Below are 17,174 nucleotides of genomic sequence, written 5' to 3' on the forward strand. Positions count from 1 at the left end.
GCTACAATTTACCTCTACTACAGAAGCTTGGCGTAAGAATTCTGCTAGAATTGTATCACATTGTTTTGTTTTAAAATGCTTGCTGTTAAGATTTCGATATTGCATTTTAAATACTTCAGCAACATTTTCTGTGTATTTTGAGTGAATCTTTGTTTTTAAAGGGCTTTATTTTTCGTACTGGTTCCCATATGAGTAAGATTTTATAGCATTATTACAGTATTTTTGTACTTCGGCACTAACCATGGGAATTTTATCTTGAAAAGGATGTTAAGATAGCTAAAAAATAGTAGCTACACAGATACAGCATTGTAGCAATGAATTTGATCGTTACAGCATGTGTTTATTACAGTAAATAAATGTATCCAAATTAGATAATTTAATGCACATGCCTGGTGTTGTTGATCTTGTATTATATTCCTTAATTAAGCAAAAGACTTGTTGTCGAATGGGGCGAGAATATCCATTATAATAGTTAGGTGGTATTACCTAGTCATGAACTGGCTTTTAAACTTTCCAGTATGTGTTACTGCTAAAACAATAGAAAATTTACAAATTAGTTCTCAGTATAAATACATATATTTACATTAGCATATAAATCTTTATATAAATAAGGAACATGTGTGTATATATACAGACAAATTGAGAGAGTTTTGCAAAGGGAAATGCTCAACCGTTAGGAAATTCCAGAACTTTTGATTTTACATTCAGTCATTTTCTTATGCATATGTGTTGTGGTAATTGCAAGTTTTAATGCCGCCTTAGTTAATCTGCAAAGAGCTGGTCTTCGTACAGCTTGCAGTAGACCATAGTTGTGTTCAGGCTGGTTTAACATAGAATATTTGGGAAGCTAAACTTCTTAAATATGATGCTTGTATGGAGTGTATGCTCAGGGTATGTATAGCCTAGCGCTTACAACATGGACAAATCTCAGCTAGTTTCGATGGGGATGGCAAAGGCCAGCTCAGTTCACAGCTGCAGAGCTTCCCTCAGCATATGGAAGCTATATCACTTCATAAAGAGCAGATAGCTTTTGCTTGGCAGTAGTTGTTCAGAAACAAGCTGGGGGGGGGGGGGGGGGTAGAAATCACTGCTGTAGTTCCAAAATTGAAAGATGGAAAAACTTAGTGTGAAATACCTGACATGGAAAAAATGTAGAGAACTTACCCATTCCATTAAGTCCAGTAGTCAGTAAATTGCATCCCTGATTTGTGCAGTAAGAAAGATCACATGTATGTCAATGTTTCTAAAGTGTGTAGGTACTTCCTCACCTTCCCCAGTTAAGTAAGCAAGTAACTCTGATTGCTTAAAATACGATTTGTAGTGAATAAAAAGCTAACTTCAAAAATCTGCTATCTGAAAACTTTGCAACTCTGAATGTTACCTGCTTTATTAAAATTATTTTTCTGCAAGTTCTGACTCTCTTCCCTTTGAAGCTTATGAGATTCATAAATCACACACTTCTCCAAAAGAACCATGTAATTTTCAAATAGTTGCTTAAAATAAAAACACTTGCAGAAACAATTGCTTGCGTTTGATGACGCAGCTGATTGCAGCTCTTTAGAGAAGACGTGTGTGACTCCTGAGCTGTATGGTCATTTCAGATTCATATTGTTATTTTTTTGTACCCCTATATAACCACAGTGTTTGATGTTTAAGCTGTTATATTTAAAATGCTAATATATATGAGAAATAAATATACCTGGTATGTGTGAGCTGTTTCCGTTTCACAAAGGAATTGCTGCTTTTCCCAAGGTAGTGCTTAAACTTTTTTTACCCCATACTTAACCTTAGATTTAAAAATGTGTTCTGTAATACCTTCAATACCTGCATTGAAATATCTGTGTGTGCCTATATCTAAATGCAGTATTGCTTATATTAAAACTATAAGAGTATTAATAACTATACCCCAAACTTAAACAAAAAACGGTTGTGAAACTAAGCAAGGTATACAACCTGAAACATGGGATTCCCATCTTAGTGATGGCATCTGACTTGCGCATACGGTGTATTCATAATACTGTTGGAAGCTATGATCAAATACTATTTGAAATAAGGATTCAGCCCTAGTATGTGGGAACCGTATCATGTCTAATGGATGAGGTAGGGGTTCAGCTGCAAGAGGATGCATTGACTAATGTTGCGATACATGGAAATCTAGTTTTTATTTTTTTCTCCTTCTGTACAGGCCTCCAGTGAGGGATTGCAGAGGTTATACAGTCACGTGTTGCTTCGTTTCTACCTTTGTGAAATTGATAGGAAACAGTCCTAAGCCCAGCAAGAATTTTGTTGATGATTTATAATTCAAATGGCACAATCTGTTGTTAGTGTCATGCGCCCTTCAATAGCATGTATACAGAGACAGAAGTTGCTGGGGGGGGTTGTGTGGTGGTTTTCTGTATTTGTTTTCTCATTGTGTTTTGGGTTTTTTTTTAAGTACATTTTTTGTGTGGAGTATGGTACATCTGCTCAGAATGTTTCCACATAAACTTTCCTTTTTATCACTTCAGCACATCGTGTAAACAACTAGTTTTAAGGCTGTTTTTGCCATGTCTGTGCTGAACTGTTAATGCTGTTGAGTTGTCATCTCTTGTCAAAAAACGCTACCTTGGTTACCCATTCATCAGGGCTTTTTGTTTTAACAAGTGTTTTTCTTCTTTCATCCTGTATGCAAAAGAGGAATCATTTATACTTACGGAGCTCTGAAGTCATCTACTTAAAACCTTTTCTCGTAAAAATCGCTTTGCTCTGGTGCCTACAAAATGCTTGACAGTCATTAGGTAGCTAATGTACTGTGACCGCTGCTTATTACGCTAATCATAATTAACACACTGATTTCCTGAGCCCTGTATGTTGTCCTGTACTGGGACTGTGGTGGTCTTGTTGGTAAGTTTGCACTACATGTAGAACAGTATGGCTCTCATCCTGTGATGGCACCAGTAGTTATTACTTACAGTAATAACTAAATAATAACATATGAGAATGTGAATCTGAGCTCCCTGGAGTTGATTTTAAAGAAAACAGCCACAAAACAAACAAATGCAAAGGCCAAGCAAGTTTTAATGGGCTTTGGTGTTGATCCTGTATGATGAATGGGACCGTGCATACATGAGACCAGAATCCTGAGTCGGAAACACACTGAGCATCTGGTTTTGCTCACAGGTTAAATTTTGCCCATCCAGTGCAAAAGAAGCCTGCTCATAGGACCTGAGGGGTATCCAGCTTTCCTAGGGGCTGTGTGATGAATATTTAATTTTCTCCGGAATGAGAAAAGACGTGGCAAAGGCATTATTCTTTGAACTATGTGTCATCATGAGTAAGAAAGGAAGTATATTGAGTGTGCACAGGACAGGCAGAGGATAACTGTAACTTTCATTGTGTCCCTTGTGAAATAATATTTTCACATAGTCCCTCAAAAATCAGGTTTTTCATTAGTTGTTTTAGAACAAGCTAGGCAGTGGAATTATGTATGGGCTTTTTGTGTGGAAGTACCATTACTATGCTGATTTTAATAAATTGTTTTTATTTTCCCAGTTTTCTCTGGGAAAGGTTTGATTTTTTTGTTTGTTTGTTATTGTAGAAGACGGGTGCTCTGTGTATCCATATGCAGTGGCTTTCTGCTGTAGAAGTATGTGTTGTATAATTTAATACAATGCTGTTTGTCAGGTAGGTATTATGTTAGTCTGTATGCAAGAAGAGGTTATATGCTTTCTCGGTATAAATTCTCATGCTGTGAAATATGAAATCTTTTGTTTATTAAGGCCTTGGCAGTGAGAACCAGGAGTTCTTAGGGATTTTGATGAATTAGCTTAGTCCTGGAAGTGTAAGATCGTATGTGCTTGGGGCTGATAGAAGGCAAGAAACTTCAACAGCCTTTTACTAATACATTTCCTTCCATCCTTTTCTTTAAACAATAAATTGCAATATTTTCAACAGATCTCCCGTAAGCAGCTTGCAGATTCGCTATGATCAATCAGGGAACAGCTGTGGTGAAAATTTGCCCCCAGTAGCAGCCAGCATAGAACAGCTTCTGGAGAGGCAGTGGAGTGAAGGACAACAGTTTTTATTAGAGCAAGGCACCCCTAGTGACAGTAAGTACTCGCATTCTGCTTATTGCTGCTTTTGTTAACTGTTATTCAGAACTGCCAGGCAGTGCTTGTCCAAGAATTTAAAAAAAAAACTTATTTTCTGCTGTGAATAGAAATATAACTGTGGTGTGTAATTGTAACGTAGTTCTTAATGCAGCACATGGCTTCAGTAGATTACAAAAGAGTTCTCTATAATTATCTACATTTTTATGGATGGGGAAATTATGTCATGCGAGAGGAAGTGACTTGCAGACCCAGCTGGTCCGTTGCAGCATTTGGAAATGAATTCTGGACTCTTAGATCCACTACTGTAAATAGTATAGCACAGTTCCCCAGTTTGCTTTATATTGTATGATATAAGTTGGCATCATAATTTTCTGTTTTTATATTTTTCATTTTTTAATTCTAAAGTGTCTAATTCTGTTGCTGTCTTAAAAAAATACTTACAAATGTTAGGCAAGCGTCCTACTGTGCTTTCATATCTTTATTATGTTCTGCGTTTCTTGTGAAATTCTCAAAGCAAGCAAATTATTGAATAGTACAAGAATGAATATGTTAAAAACATAAGTGATGAGTAGATCACTTGCATCTCCATATTCAACAATATATCAGTATCAAAGACAATGATTGATTACATTTTTTAAAAAAATCTTTTAATACCAGGCTAGGGTTTGTGTTATATTTTATTGAACATACTATTCTTCTCATTGGTAGGGTAAAATAGTATCTAGTTGGTATTTTTATGAATGGTATCCTGACAAAAATGCTAATTGTGAGGAAATTCATGCAGGGATAATCCTTTAAACATGATAGCTGGAGGACAGGTTTAGCTAAGTCTTATTGCATCTCATTTGGGCTCACTGAGGGTTCCTTTGTATGTTCTTGAAGAGGAGGGATAAAAGCTAAATCCTTGGGAAATGACCAGATGTGCCTACACCAGTAGACTTACGTCTGTAGTAGGCCCAGAGGTCATGTTAAACAAATACAATTTAGAATTTAAAAAAAAATGGCTATCCCTGTGGCTTTACAGTCACACTCTAGTACTAGTCGGGAAATCCAAGTTCTGAAACCAGCGTGGAGTTTGAGAAAACTGTGCTTGGTAAAAATCAGGTTCGCACAGATGATGATGCCCTTTTCCTGGAAAAAAAGGGGTGGTAACTGCAGTGCTCATACAGTGCTCCCTGCTGGGTGATTTGTAGATCGCCGCTCGCCCCAAATGAGAGCTCCTGCTCCCAGCAAGGTGTGTCACGGTAACTTCACGCTGGATGACATTTTTTTCATTGTTTCTGTAAGTTTGTGATTCACTATACGGGGCATTAAGGCAAAACAACTCCCTTTTCACCAACTTGCTGCTTTTTTACGTAGATGTTGTTGGTTGCCTGTATTTTTTAGTTGAATGCACATTTGTCAAACTTTTTCTGTTTTGATAACGTTTAAAATTTCTAATACTGCAACTGAAATAGATTTTTCCCAACTATGCAATAACCTGTGCTACTAAACTAATACCATTTTTACATTGTGGTCTGGGGATAAGTTATTATGTATTGCTGTTTGCTTAAAATGAATGTCAGCCCTAATGATGCAACTTTATCTGTATTTAAGCTGTGGTGTAGATATACTGCAAAATTACTATCAGATGCTACGTACTTTTTTCTGCACTTCAAATTACACAGAATTGATCCTAAACCTTTCCACTTAAATTTCTGTAATGTATCTCAGTAATAATTTTATTTATATTTTCACATATAAATGCTAGTCTTAAATTGTAATATAGAAATTAAAAAAAAAGATTATGTTATTCATTCTTTGAATGTGGCTGTGAAAGATAACATAGGAATTTCCACCTTTAGTTTTAGGAATGCTGAAATCATTACACCAACTTCAGGTTGAAAATAGGCGGTTAGAAGAACAGATAAAGAATCTGACTGCTAAGAAGGAGCGGCTTCAGCTACTCAACGCACAGCTTTCGGTGCCGTTTCCAACAATAACATCAAATCCTAGCCCTTCTCATCAAGTACATGCCTTTCCTGTACAAGCAGGTAAGCAGAGGAGAGTATTAAAGTGTCAAAGTAGTTTGTACATGGATTTATATGAAATATCTGTTTCATCCACATATGCCATTGATGGGAGATGCATATACATGCAGGATGAATATAGGCAAAGTATTTGTTGGTGTGTTTAAACGTTTAAAAATCAAATGGAAGATTTATATGAACCATTACTACTTGTTTCAGTGCAGTTTCTTCTTCAGTCTGGAGCACATGTGTTTGAATCTATTGATTCACCAATTATTTAGTTAATACTTTACTACTCAGCAATGACTTTAAGGTAGACTTTACATTTTCTATGTTTACCTTTGACATTATTTTGAAATAATTACTCTGAATCTTTTTACATGTTATAGAAATTTAACCACTGTGTGTTTTTTTAAATAATTACTTTAGCACCTAGCACCGATTCCTTGAGCAGCAGTAAAAGCCCTCATCTGGGAAACAGTTTTTTGCCGGACAATTCTCTTCCTGTATTAAATCAGGTAATTTTTATTTGTTCCTTCTAAACTTAAACCTGTTGCAAGTTAACTCATCATAGTCCTTGCATTGTGCTGTTAGGTGAAATTTTATGCAGCTGAGGGGGTTTTGTTGTTTGTTTTTACACCAGGAGATAACCTCCAGCGGACAAAGCACCAGCAGTTCATCAGCTCTTTCCACTCCACCGCCTGCTGGGCAGAGTCCAGCTCAGCAAGGCTCAGGAGTCACCGGAGTTCAACAGGTCAATGGTGTGACAGTGGGGGCACTAGCTAGTGGTATGCAGACTGTAACCTCCACCATTCCTGCAGTGCCTGGTGTGGGTGGAATAATTGGAGCGCTGCCAGCCAGCCAGCTGGCAATCAATGGAATTGTAGGGGCTTTAAATGGGGTAATTCAGACCCCAGCAACAATATCGCAGAACCCTTCCCCTCTCGCTCACGCAGCCGTGCCACCCAGTGCAACGCATCCGCTGCCAACCACCTTAAATAACAGGTAAGAATTTGCGGATTTTATGTTTTTCCTCATAGTGCCTGCTGTTCTTCAGTTTAGGTGTATTTTTTAACTGTCTTGTTCAAAAGGTACTGTTTCTGCCTTAGCCTGTAATTGTCAAACTAGGTTCTGCTCTGGATCTGTGAATGAGAGTGAGGCAGCATTTAATGAAAGCACGAGTAGTCACGTTAAAGAAAAGGTGTTTTCTCTTTAGCTTTTGGGAGTCCCAGTGTCCGTTTAATCCTCTTTTTTCAATCAAGGCACATTCCCAAACAAACGTCATTATGTAAGTGTGCTTCAGCTCTTTTTTTAATTCAGAAAACAATATTCTTTGTCTTGCCAATTGTTCGTCCAGGATTAAGAGAATACTGGAAAAGCTACCATTTGTTGCAGTAAGAGGCGGGGGAAGGGGGAGGCGGAGAACAGTATACGGTCATCTAATTAAAGATGTAATAGGCGTAACTAACCAGAGTAGTAATGCAGTTGCATGGTGTTTTCCGTTCTCTTCATCTGACTCCAAAACCAACTAAATTAGTTTTTCCAGTGGTGTTCCTATGGATTTCTAAATGCATCAAAAGATGATGAAAAGCTGCAGCGTTCGTTAAGAGCCCTTCCCCAAACCCAGGTATCCTCGGTAGCATAAACTGCTGCTGCTTGAGCTGCAAGGCAGATGGGTAACGAAAGGAGACAGCTGCCTTCCAGGAGGGGGAATGGACTGCTCGGTCTGGAAGTATTTTGGGATAGAGCAGAGTCTGGGCTAACACATTCTCCCCGCTCCCCTTCCCCCCACCCCTGTGTTGTCTTTCCCTCAGGAAGGAGAGCTGTAAGTTCTATGTAGAAAGAAATGCCTGCACACAGGGAGTGGATTATTTGTCTTTAAGTAGAGTTTATTTTTGGAGATTATGGTGGATTACTCACCAAAAAGGTGTATGTGATTGAAATGATGCAAGGGACCCCCTGGTTTTGTAGCCGCTTTTCCCAGTTTCTTTCCTCCCTGTTCATTTGGCAGCTCCTGAATGTTCGTGTACAGTATCGTCGTGTGGTGTTGCTTCAGTAGGCTCGTAAAACCTGAGACTTCCAAATGTATCCTGTGGTTTTGATCTGCTGTTATATTTTTCCTGAAGTTATATTTTTCATAGTTTGTATCATGTTTGAACATAACATTTCATAGGTTAAACAAAAGTGATTTCGTTAATGAAAAGTTATCTTCTTTACTGAGTATCAGAGGTCTGCTGAAAACACAAGAATTTTGAGTTAGCTTCCCAAAATTGTGAGGAGGAGTCAGAAATACTAGACAAAATGAATAATATTAACCGGCTGTATAATGCTTTCCACTTTTAGGTAATGCCAAAATATACTGGTCATGCCGTTGTTTTCTCATATGAGTTTGTTAATACGCAGATTATTTATTTCTGTTTATATTGTTTTTTTGTCTCTTTTTTATATCCATCTTAACTGCTGTAACTCTTGAGTGTGTAGCCTAGTAAGACTACTCCATTTCACGCAGAATACTGCAGTTAGTATCCTGTTCATTAGCTCTCATTCTAACTTTTAGCACAGTCTGGAATAGTCCAGTGATTCCCTATTTTCTGCTACAACAGGCTTTTGGTGTACAACTCTGTCAGCATTTCCATTTCTCTGTTTCTCTTCTTGCATGATCTCTTTCTGCACTGCTCCCTCAATAATACTAACTTAAAATTAATATTAATTTTAAATTTAAAATTTATTTTAAATATAAAAGTACAGTTTTCACACAATCCTCTGCTTTATTGAGCTCATCCAGATGATTTGCTGAGCCCACTTTCTTTTGAGGTGTTTCACAATTGTCCCCATTGTCTGTGAGTTTTCAGTATTTCTCATTGTACATTTAGAGGACAAAAGTTGAGGCCAAGCAAACACTAACGCTAATCAGTGTTAATATGATTTCAGCAATGACATGTACATTCCTTATTCCAGTTTCTTCTATTACAAATGCTTCTGTGGAAAACAGGAAAAAACTTTTATAAAAGTTACTGGAATTAAATTGTGAAGAGGCTCTGGGATGATTTGAATATTGAAAAAAAAATGTAAAAGCAGTTTCCACTGGTTGAGGTAATTGTTTTGAAACTACATGGGGGACTGTCTGTTCTTGCCACTCTTGAGTTCAGTGCTATTTCAGTCGCAGCTAGGTGACTATTTCTTTAACGGTAAATTCCCCTGGGTATCACTCCTCTTCGAACTGCTAAGTGGGAGGGTTAAACTGTCGCAAGCACAGGCAGGCATGGAGGTTTGCTACCACGCTATGGTGAGCTCTCCAAACCTGGCTGGATCGCATGGCGGTGATCAAGTTTGGAGCTGGCTTAAATCAGTATTCCCAAGATGATCGGAAGTCACGTGAGAATTCAGCCCTACTTTCTAGCTTTTTTGGTAATGTTCTATAATTAAAAGATTGCCCAGATGTTCCTGTAAGTTGCTGCTTACAGGAACTTCCCAAGCTTCAGAATCTGTTCGGACAGTTTCATGTGAAAAATGTTATTTGCCAATACACGAAGACTTCTTTACGCATGTTTTTTTTACTCACATGAGCTCTTTAGCTGTGGGACCTAGGGAGGTGAGAAAGCACTGATCTGCACAGCGCTGTTAGAGAGAGTTTCAAATGGCAGGTAAAAGAGCCTACATTCATTCAACAGAGAAATATACTTGATCCTTTTCTGGGAAAAAGATGGCTTAATACAGATTGCTGGCAACTGGGAGATGAAGTGATTTGAGGAAAAAGATAGGATTGTGTCTTCACATTCTCGCAACCAGAGAAGACTGTAGGATGGAGAGCTTCAGACTGATCATATACCTTTTAATGAGAAGCTGAAAAGGATTAAATTTATATTCCGAGCTGACGTGGTTTAGAGAAAGCTCTGTGGTGAAATCCAGTGAACTGCCTCTTCTGGGAAGCTCGGGAGCTGCAGCATTCTGTCTTCTGCAGTTAGGTTTTGTTTCTAGAAATTTCGACCTCAGCTACTGCCTGAGGGTATTTTCTTGTGTGCCAGTGTAGAGTAAGAGTGGAGGACAGAGTGGATAAAGAGGAGGGAGAACAACAGCGGAAAAAAGAAGTGCAAAGGTGAAATATGATACAGAAAAAAAGAAAGAATGGGATAAAAGAATGAAAAATCAGTGGAGAAGATTCATTGTGGTATAGAGGGTTCTTCATTCCACTGTAGAAGAATACAGAAAAAGTGAAGTAAAAAGAGAAGGATATAATGGTAGCATTAGTCAAACTGAAGGTACTTTTTTTTTTTTTTACAGTTGTTACAGCTATTTTAGATACAATTGAGTTTAAAGCTGTTTGAAGGAATTTTAATTAACTGATGAGTGTCATCGTTTGAAAGTCAAACATACACACAGTTCTAGCTTATGTTAGGCCCGAGTTTTGCTGTTGTAGCTCGGGAGGAAAGTCTAGGTGTTTCCTTGGATAGGTGAAGTGTCATCTCTGCTTTCATCAACAGTCAAACAAACATTGCTAGCAGTTACTGGGGAGTAAACAGAATGGTGTTATCCATTTTGTGTTCTGTCACGTTAAATCCCTGGTGTGTGTGCACCTAGAGTACTATGTGCAGTTCTGATTATGCAGGTTCAGAAAAGGATATAATACAAGGAAAAAAAAAACTGCAGCAAGAAGCAAAACTGCAGCAAGAGGCAAAATGTCTTTCACAGGCTAAGGTCAGCAGAATTGACTTCTTGGCCAGGGAAAAAGGCCATTGACAAGAGGTTTGAGAACCAGGAGAGTGGTAAAAATGACAGTAATGATGATGTGAAGTAGATGATGGGAAATAAGAAGCGCAGCCTGGCACATGTTTCCCGTAGCATTGAGGCCATCCAGCGAAGTATGAAACAAAGTCTGGTGTTGCTTGCCCTGTCCCAGCAGCAGAGAATGGTGATGCTGTGGGCATTTTCACACTGGCTGGTTAATACAAAGTAAATGTCCAAGTGATCACAGAGCTGGGCTGCAGTATGCTAGCTGCTGTAGAAAGGCAAGATAAACATTGTGTCCTGAAGAGCTGATTGCAGCCTAACTGTGTGGATTTGTGGTTGATTTAAGTTAATTCCTTACTACCAATCACAACTAGCAGTCCTGTCATTCTGTTGGTCATCCTAAGCACGCCTGCTTACTGGCACTGGTGCTTGTGCATTCACACAGTAGCTTCATCGCCATGAACAGATAAGCTTTCGGTGTGTTTTGCATTGGCTTAGGTTTCAGCTCCATTCCCACAAGATGCATCTCATTGTGCAAGAACTTGTACAAGGGGAGGGGACAGAAACGCGCAGCTGAAAGGGAAATACTTCACCTTTCAATAGCAGTGTAAACCTATCGTGAAACTACACCTTAGTAATTCAGTGGGTGTTTTAAACTGGTAAAAGCTAACACTGATACCGAAAGAGTAAATCCAGCTGTCTTTCTGGTCTTCTGTTCCAAAACCACCCTTGTTCACACTGTTGGTCTTGCAGTGAACTGGCATAGCTGAAGAAACCCTTGCTTTCCAGACCAGTTGTCAGCTGGATCCGTTCCCTGCCCAATTTCCTAAATAGCTGCAAAAATGTTACATAGGCATGAAAATAGGGACTGGGAGCTAAGCAGTGGGCAGGGACAGCGGCAGCCTGCTTCGCTCCATGGCAGCGTCAGTTGGCCCACTTCAAGGCTGAACGGGTTTGCTAAAGTACAGACAAGGCATAGGCAATAGTGATAGATCTGAATATCGCAAAAGATGGTAATTAGAAGGAAACCAAGGCAAATAAATGCTAGTTAACTAAGTATTAAAAGTTGGTAACATCTGTCTTATATTATAAAATCTGTCCTTTCTTGATAAAGTATTTGAAAAAAATGTAGAAATTGTAATTATCTGAGTTTAAAATAATACATAGCAGACATGTTACAGGCAAGATGTTGCTGTTGCTCAGCATAAATGAGACTGAGGGTGGTGGTGATAATGTCCAGGTATGTATAAAAAAAAGCAGCTGGCCAGACAGACTTTAATATTTGACAGTATGCAGTAAGAATGCTAAATGGGAACTGTCTATTTATATACATCTTTGTTTCAATGGAAAGCTGAAGTAAAAAGTTCCCATGCTTTCAGATAAACTTACAATATTGCCCTGTCAAACCCTACAGTGCCTCGGGACTAGGATTACTTCCTGACCAACAGAGACAACTTCTACTCCATCAACAACACCAGCAATTTCAGCAATTACTGAGTACCCAGCAACTCACATCAGTAGGTTTTCCAGTTAATTATTATTTATTCTTCTGTTGTATTCCAAGGCATGGATAAACTCCTCAGCCTAATACAAATTCTAGAAATATGTTTAACTTGATACTACAGGTTCTGATGATCTTTTAGTTTCTCAGTTGCTTCAGCCTTTTTGGATGATAGCTGTGCTAAATTACAGGACAGTGTTGAGCCACGTGTATTGCTGCTAGTGCCTTCAGTCCCATTTTGTCCTGTGTGGACATGGTGGCCTGTCTCTCTTGGCACCAGCTGTGGGCAGCAGAGTTTGGGACCTTGTATGGATTCTAAGAATATCCTAAGCTATTCCCTGGTTCCATTAGGACTCTACCAAAAGATTTTTGGGAATCATCTTGTGAGCTGTCTTTGCAGGATTCATACAGGCCATCAGGTAACTGGTTTGACTATTTGTATTGTTGGTTGGGTAGTTTCAGTACTTCGACAAACATGGTTTGAGACTCTTCTTGTGTATGTTGCTTCTGGTAGAGGTGTGATGAAGCCAGCGGGCTTAGCTGAACTTCTGCTGAGCTGCTGGTTTCAGGACATTATAGGCACTTTCTTCCCTTTCCCACAGTCTTGTGGGAACTTCATTAGTGGAACCTGAATTAGTTTGGATTAGGTTAAGGGTTGCACTGACTAAAGATCTGGTAAGCAAAAAAGCCAGGAGGAGCTATGTTTCAGTAACTAATTATTGATTTTTTTGGTGTTTTTTTCTCCTCTCCTCATATTACTCAAGGAACAACATCAGGCCCTTTTGTATCAATTAGTACAGCAACAACATCACCACCACCAACACCATCAGTCTGAAGTCCAGCAACTGCAGATTACGGGAGGCGCGCAGATACCCATAAACAACTTACTTTCGGGCACGCAGGCCTCGCCACTTAACGCAGCTACTACCAACCCATTCCTTACAATTCATGCAGATAACGCAGCTCAGAAGGTGACAGTAAGTATATTTCTCACCTTGTTTTCAATGAAGTATCTCCATGAGGTAACTAAATGATAAGCAGCAAGTTATGTGCCTGTATTCACTACTCAAGGATGGTGGAGTTTTTCTTTTTTATTTATTTTTTCTTAAGCCTTGGGCTGCAGTTAATGAGGTTCAGAACGCAGAGGACTTGTAGTCACTTACACCTAACCTGTCTGTTGCACGCTCCTGCTTCCCCGGATCAGGACTCCAACCTAGCGAACCGTGCCTTCCCTTCCTCTTGTAAAACTGACACCCTAGTCCTCCTCACCCCGATTCTTCCTCAACTTTGTGTCTGCTATTTTGTAGATTCTTCCTTTTCTCAACTTACTTGAAGAGTTTTTCTTGGCCAGGCCTCAGGCACTGCGGAGCAGCAGAGATTAGTTGATGACTTGAAAGATGAGGAGCTCGTTACTGGGAAGGTTTAATACGTATTTGGAGAACGGGCTATGTGTATCTTGGTTCTGGCATGGGAGGGTGAAGCTGTACCCTGGCAGCCTGAGCAACTCGTCCTTTGCTTGCTGTAGTAATAAAACCTTTCCTGGACAGACAAGAAAGCAAGACACATCTTTTTCTGGCAAAGATGTTCTGTTGTCTTCAGCACTTCTCCATGACCTCCATCCTCAAGACAGGAATTGTTTCTTTATTTCTCTTCAAGGAGTCAGAGAATTGACTTTATTCTCTAAGGGTCATGCAATTAAGAGAAGATGAAGGGAAGGAGCGTGTGGAATTGTAAAAACAAAGGATGAGAGGAACAGGAAGACAAAGTTCCAGTATTCCTTCAAGAAGACATCAAGTGGCAGGGGCAGTGGAAAAAAGGGAAGGTTGTCTGCAACAGCAGGTGGGAGGAGTCTGGGGCTAGGTATTGTGCCCTCTCATCCCCCACCCCCACAGCCTCCAGCCTCTTTAGGGGTTCAGTGGTGGAGAAGGGCTCAGCAGCTGCGCTCTCGTGGCAGCCACGTCCCAAACATAAGGCGAGACACAAAACATAAATGATGAATTTTCCAGAGTTTTCCTGGAAACAGCTCCCTTCTGCTCAGAAATACAAGCGTTTACTTTTATTAAGCTTTCTGCATGGTTGTTGTCACTTCCCAGTTTGGTTTGCTGTGATGTTGCTGCCGTACTGCAAGCTGCAGGACTCCAGTAAGATCACGTTTTTTCCCAGTCACTGACTGTCAGAGCAGAAGCACTCTGCCACAGGGGTCTGCTCAATGCCTTGCCTCCGTGTAGAAATGTTCACTGTTTGTTCTAGTATGTTGAAAATCTACATCCCCGGATTTTCTGCAAATTAGTGGTGAAGAGATTTGAGACCCTGTATTTATTTTTCATCAGAACAAACTATTTCATTTGTGAACTGCCTATTTTGAAATGGCTATTACTAGGTTTGGACAGCGTGACTGGGCGGCACTGGGCTAATTTACAAATATGTTGTTACAATTTTAGCTTTCATTTTGATAACAGTTAGCAGTAAACAATTCCAGGAAATCTCAGAACATCTTCCAAACAACCACCTTAGAAATAAATTTATTTTGAAATTGCTTTTATTTTTTCTAATAAAGGTAGAACTGAGGCAGATTGCATTGCGTCGTTGAACTATTTTAATCCAAAAAGAATTTTTAACAAATTCTTTATTAGCCAAGAGTTTGAATGTTTTCATCTCATTTCCAGATGGAACAGGTTTTCAAGCATGTCTGAATGCTCAGTGAATGAAGTGAGGTTTTTGTGCTCAGTCTTGTTCAACACTTGCAGGAAATGTCTTCACAGCATTTTATGAAGGAAAGATAACTGTGATGGGGGCAAAATGGAAACTGTATTTCTGTTCTGATGGAGAAGGGTAGATTTTACCCCTGTCATGGGTAATATGTCGCAGAGGTCACCTGGTATTGGTCTTCAGCATCGTGTGGTTCTGAGGAGAGACCAACAGTCAAGAACAGCAAGTCTTATTGGAACGAAAGCAGAAGCAGAATTGGTGTTCTGTAATGCTAACCGTGATGGCCTTGGTACGAGTTCCTTCCATATGGTGCTTACTCCTTTAATTATTCTTTCCTTTCCCACTTTCTGGTCTACAATACATGGTTATTCTTTACAATGCAAAAGTTACTATTAAAGTTGCTCTAGTAAACATACCTCATCTGCTTTGTCATTTGTATGAATTTAATTTTACTTTACTCTGTATTTTATAATCTGATTTTTAGAAGTATTTTCTCCTACACAGAGGCTCAACGATAAAACTGGACCAGTTGCGTCAGAGAAGAGTTGACATTTGAATGATACTTGAGAACTGCATGCCCTGCTGTTATAGCACTTCACCAGCCTGCGAACTGCGGTTTTCCTTCCTGCAGATTGAAGAATGCAACAAGGAACTCTTACTGCACAGCAAAAGGTTAATAATTTTCATAAGGATATTTTTGGTAGGCTTTCATTTGCTTTCTTGTTGCACTAAAATGGATGTACTTTTTAATATTTCAGACTGTGAAGTAGATAAAACTCTGCAAACCATAATTACGTTGTCAATATCATGGTACCAAGTACAAATTTAATCATAGAAAAACATATCCTTGGCTCTTCAGTCCTGATCTTACACATTTAAAGGGTAGTGAACCGTCCGCAGTCGTGCGTTACTTTGGGTTCAGAGCAGGAGTTTTAAAGACCCAACCACCCCAACCCTGGCCAGTCTGCTCTGCTGCTGTGGCTGCGATACGTCCTCTTAGGCTGAGCTTGTAATGGCAGCCTGGACTTGCCGGTTGTTGTTTCTTTTTTACACACCCGTTTTGAAACCTGACTCATAAGGGAATCCACTTCTGAACTTTTTATTCCTCTAAATTCCTGTTGTTGTGTAGTGGGAGTTTTTCCTGAGTAACAATTACAGTATGGAATCCAAAGTTTATTAATTTTGGTGTAGGTTTTAGAGTTCTGAGGTTTTTAAAGGAACCGGTTTGGTTCCAGTGACAAAGTTTTCTTACCAGATGAGAAGGCCACGCTGGAAGAAGTATGTGTCGTGTCTGGCCTAAAGCAAGTGCCTGTTGCTACCTCCGTTTTGTCGAAATGGCTGCAGACAGCTGACCACGCACTAGACGAGTCCTTGTTAGCAGCGGGAATATTCTGTGTTGCACCAGCAGCCTTGTTGTTCTGCCTTTACTAGAGGTGTTTATACCACTGTAGATAGCTCAGGCAGATGTTACCTGGGTCATTTTTCACTAATAAATTACCAAAAAAGCGAGTCAATATTTCCCACTCAAATTTACCAGTGGTTGAAACGGGTGAACTGGTGTTACAGCACTTCCAACAGTAGCTGATGTCATGGTGTGCACTGATGCAGTGTGGTGAAGGATCGTTTAAATGGGGGTAATGACCACTAATCAACATTGAGGTGGGAATTATTAGAGGAAAAGACCCAGCTGTAATTAGACCTCCACTGTGTACTTATTTGGAAGAACATGTTAATTCTGCAATATGTTTCTTAGTTAAACATTGCACAGTTCTTACCTCATTTCTGTAAATAAAGTTTTGTGAATCTGTTTTGTATTGTGAAGAATTCATAAGAAAACATTGATATTTTGATTTGTAATATTTCTAATTAGTAGATTTAATTGAAAAAGTAAAAATAATTTATTTTTATATGTTCTGGGGAATTTTTTAAAAATGTCACAAATCACTTTTGTAGATACTTTACAAAAGTAAACCAGTGGTTTATTTTACTTACTCAACCCGCTGGTGGATATTCTGTAACAATTTGTACAAAAGGTAAGATGGAAATGTGCTGTTATTTTGCCTAGATGTAAAATTCCAAGTGTATGAAAAGATATGTACAAAGCTTTTGTTAATAAACTTTAATAATGTTTATCGT

At 39.1% G+C, this 17,174-nt stretch overlaps 1 protein-coding gene across 10 annotated transcripts in view; it reads left to right on the plus strand.

Moving 5' to 3' along the window:
* MLLT10 (MLLT10 histone lysine methyltransferase DOT1L cofactor) overlaps positions 1-17,160 on the plus strand; it is a 144,499-nt gene extending 127,339 nt beyond the window's left edge. For 5 of the 10 annotated variants that reach the window (XM_075419501.1, XM_075419497.1, XM_075419504.1 and 2 more), the window contains 7 exons: positions 3,934-4,088; positions 5,936-6,124; positions 6,530-6,618; positions 6,744-7,105; positions 12,243-12,345; positions 13,094-13,306; positions 15,526-17,160. In XM_075419501.1, coding sequence (XP_075275616.1) covers positions 3,934-4,088; positions 5,936-6,124; positions 6,530-6,618; positions 6,744-7,105; positions 12,243-12,345; positions 13,094-13,306; positions 15,526-15,594 — 1,180 coding nt within the window. In that variant the 3' untranslated portion in view covers positions 15,595-17,160. Of the gene's footprint in view, positions 1-3,933; positions 4,089-5,935; positions 6,125-6,529; positions 6,619-6,743; positions 7,106-12,242; positions 12,346-13,093; positions 13,307-13,985 lie in introns of all 10 variants that reach the window. The other 5 variants (XR_012763782.1, XR_012763783.1, XM_075419498.1 and 2 more) reach the window with 5 other exon arrangements.
* Positions 17,161-17,174: the final 14 nt, after the last annotated feature.

The sequence above is a fragment of the Opisthocomus hoazin genome, chromosome 4 (genome assembly GCF_030867145.1).
Source record: "Opisthocomus hoazin isolate bOpiHoa1 chromosome 4, bOpiHoa1.hap1, whole genome shotgun sequence".
Taxonomy (NCBI): domain Eukaryota; kingdom Metazoa; phylum Chordata; class Aves; order Opisthocomiformes; family Opisthocomidae; genus Opisthocomus; species Opisthocomus hoazin.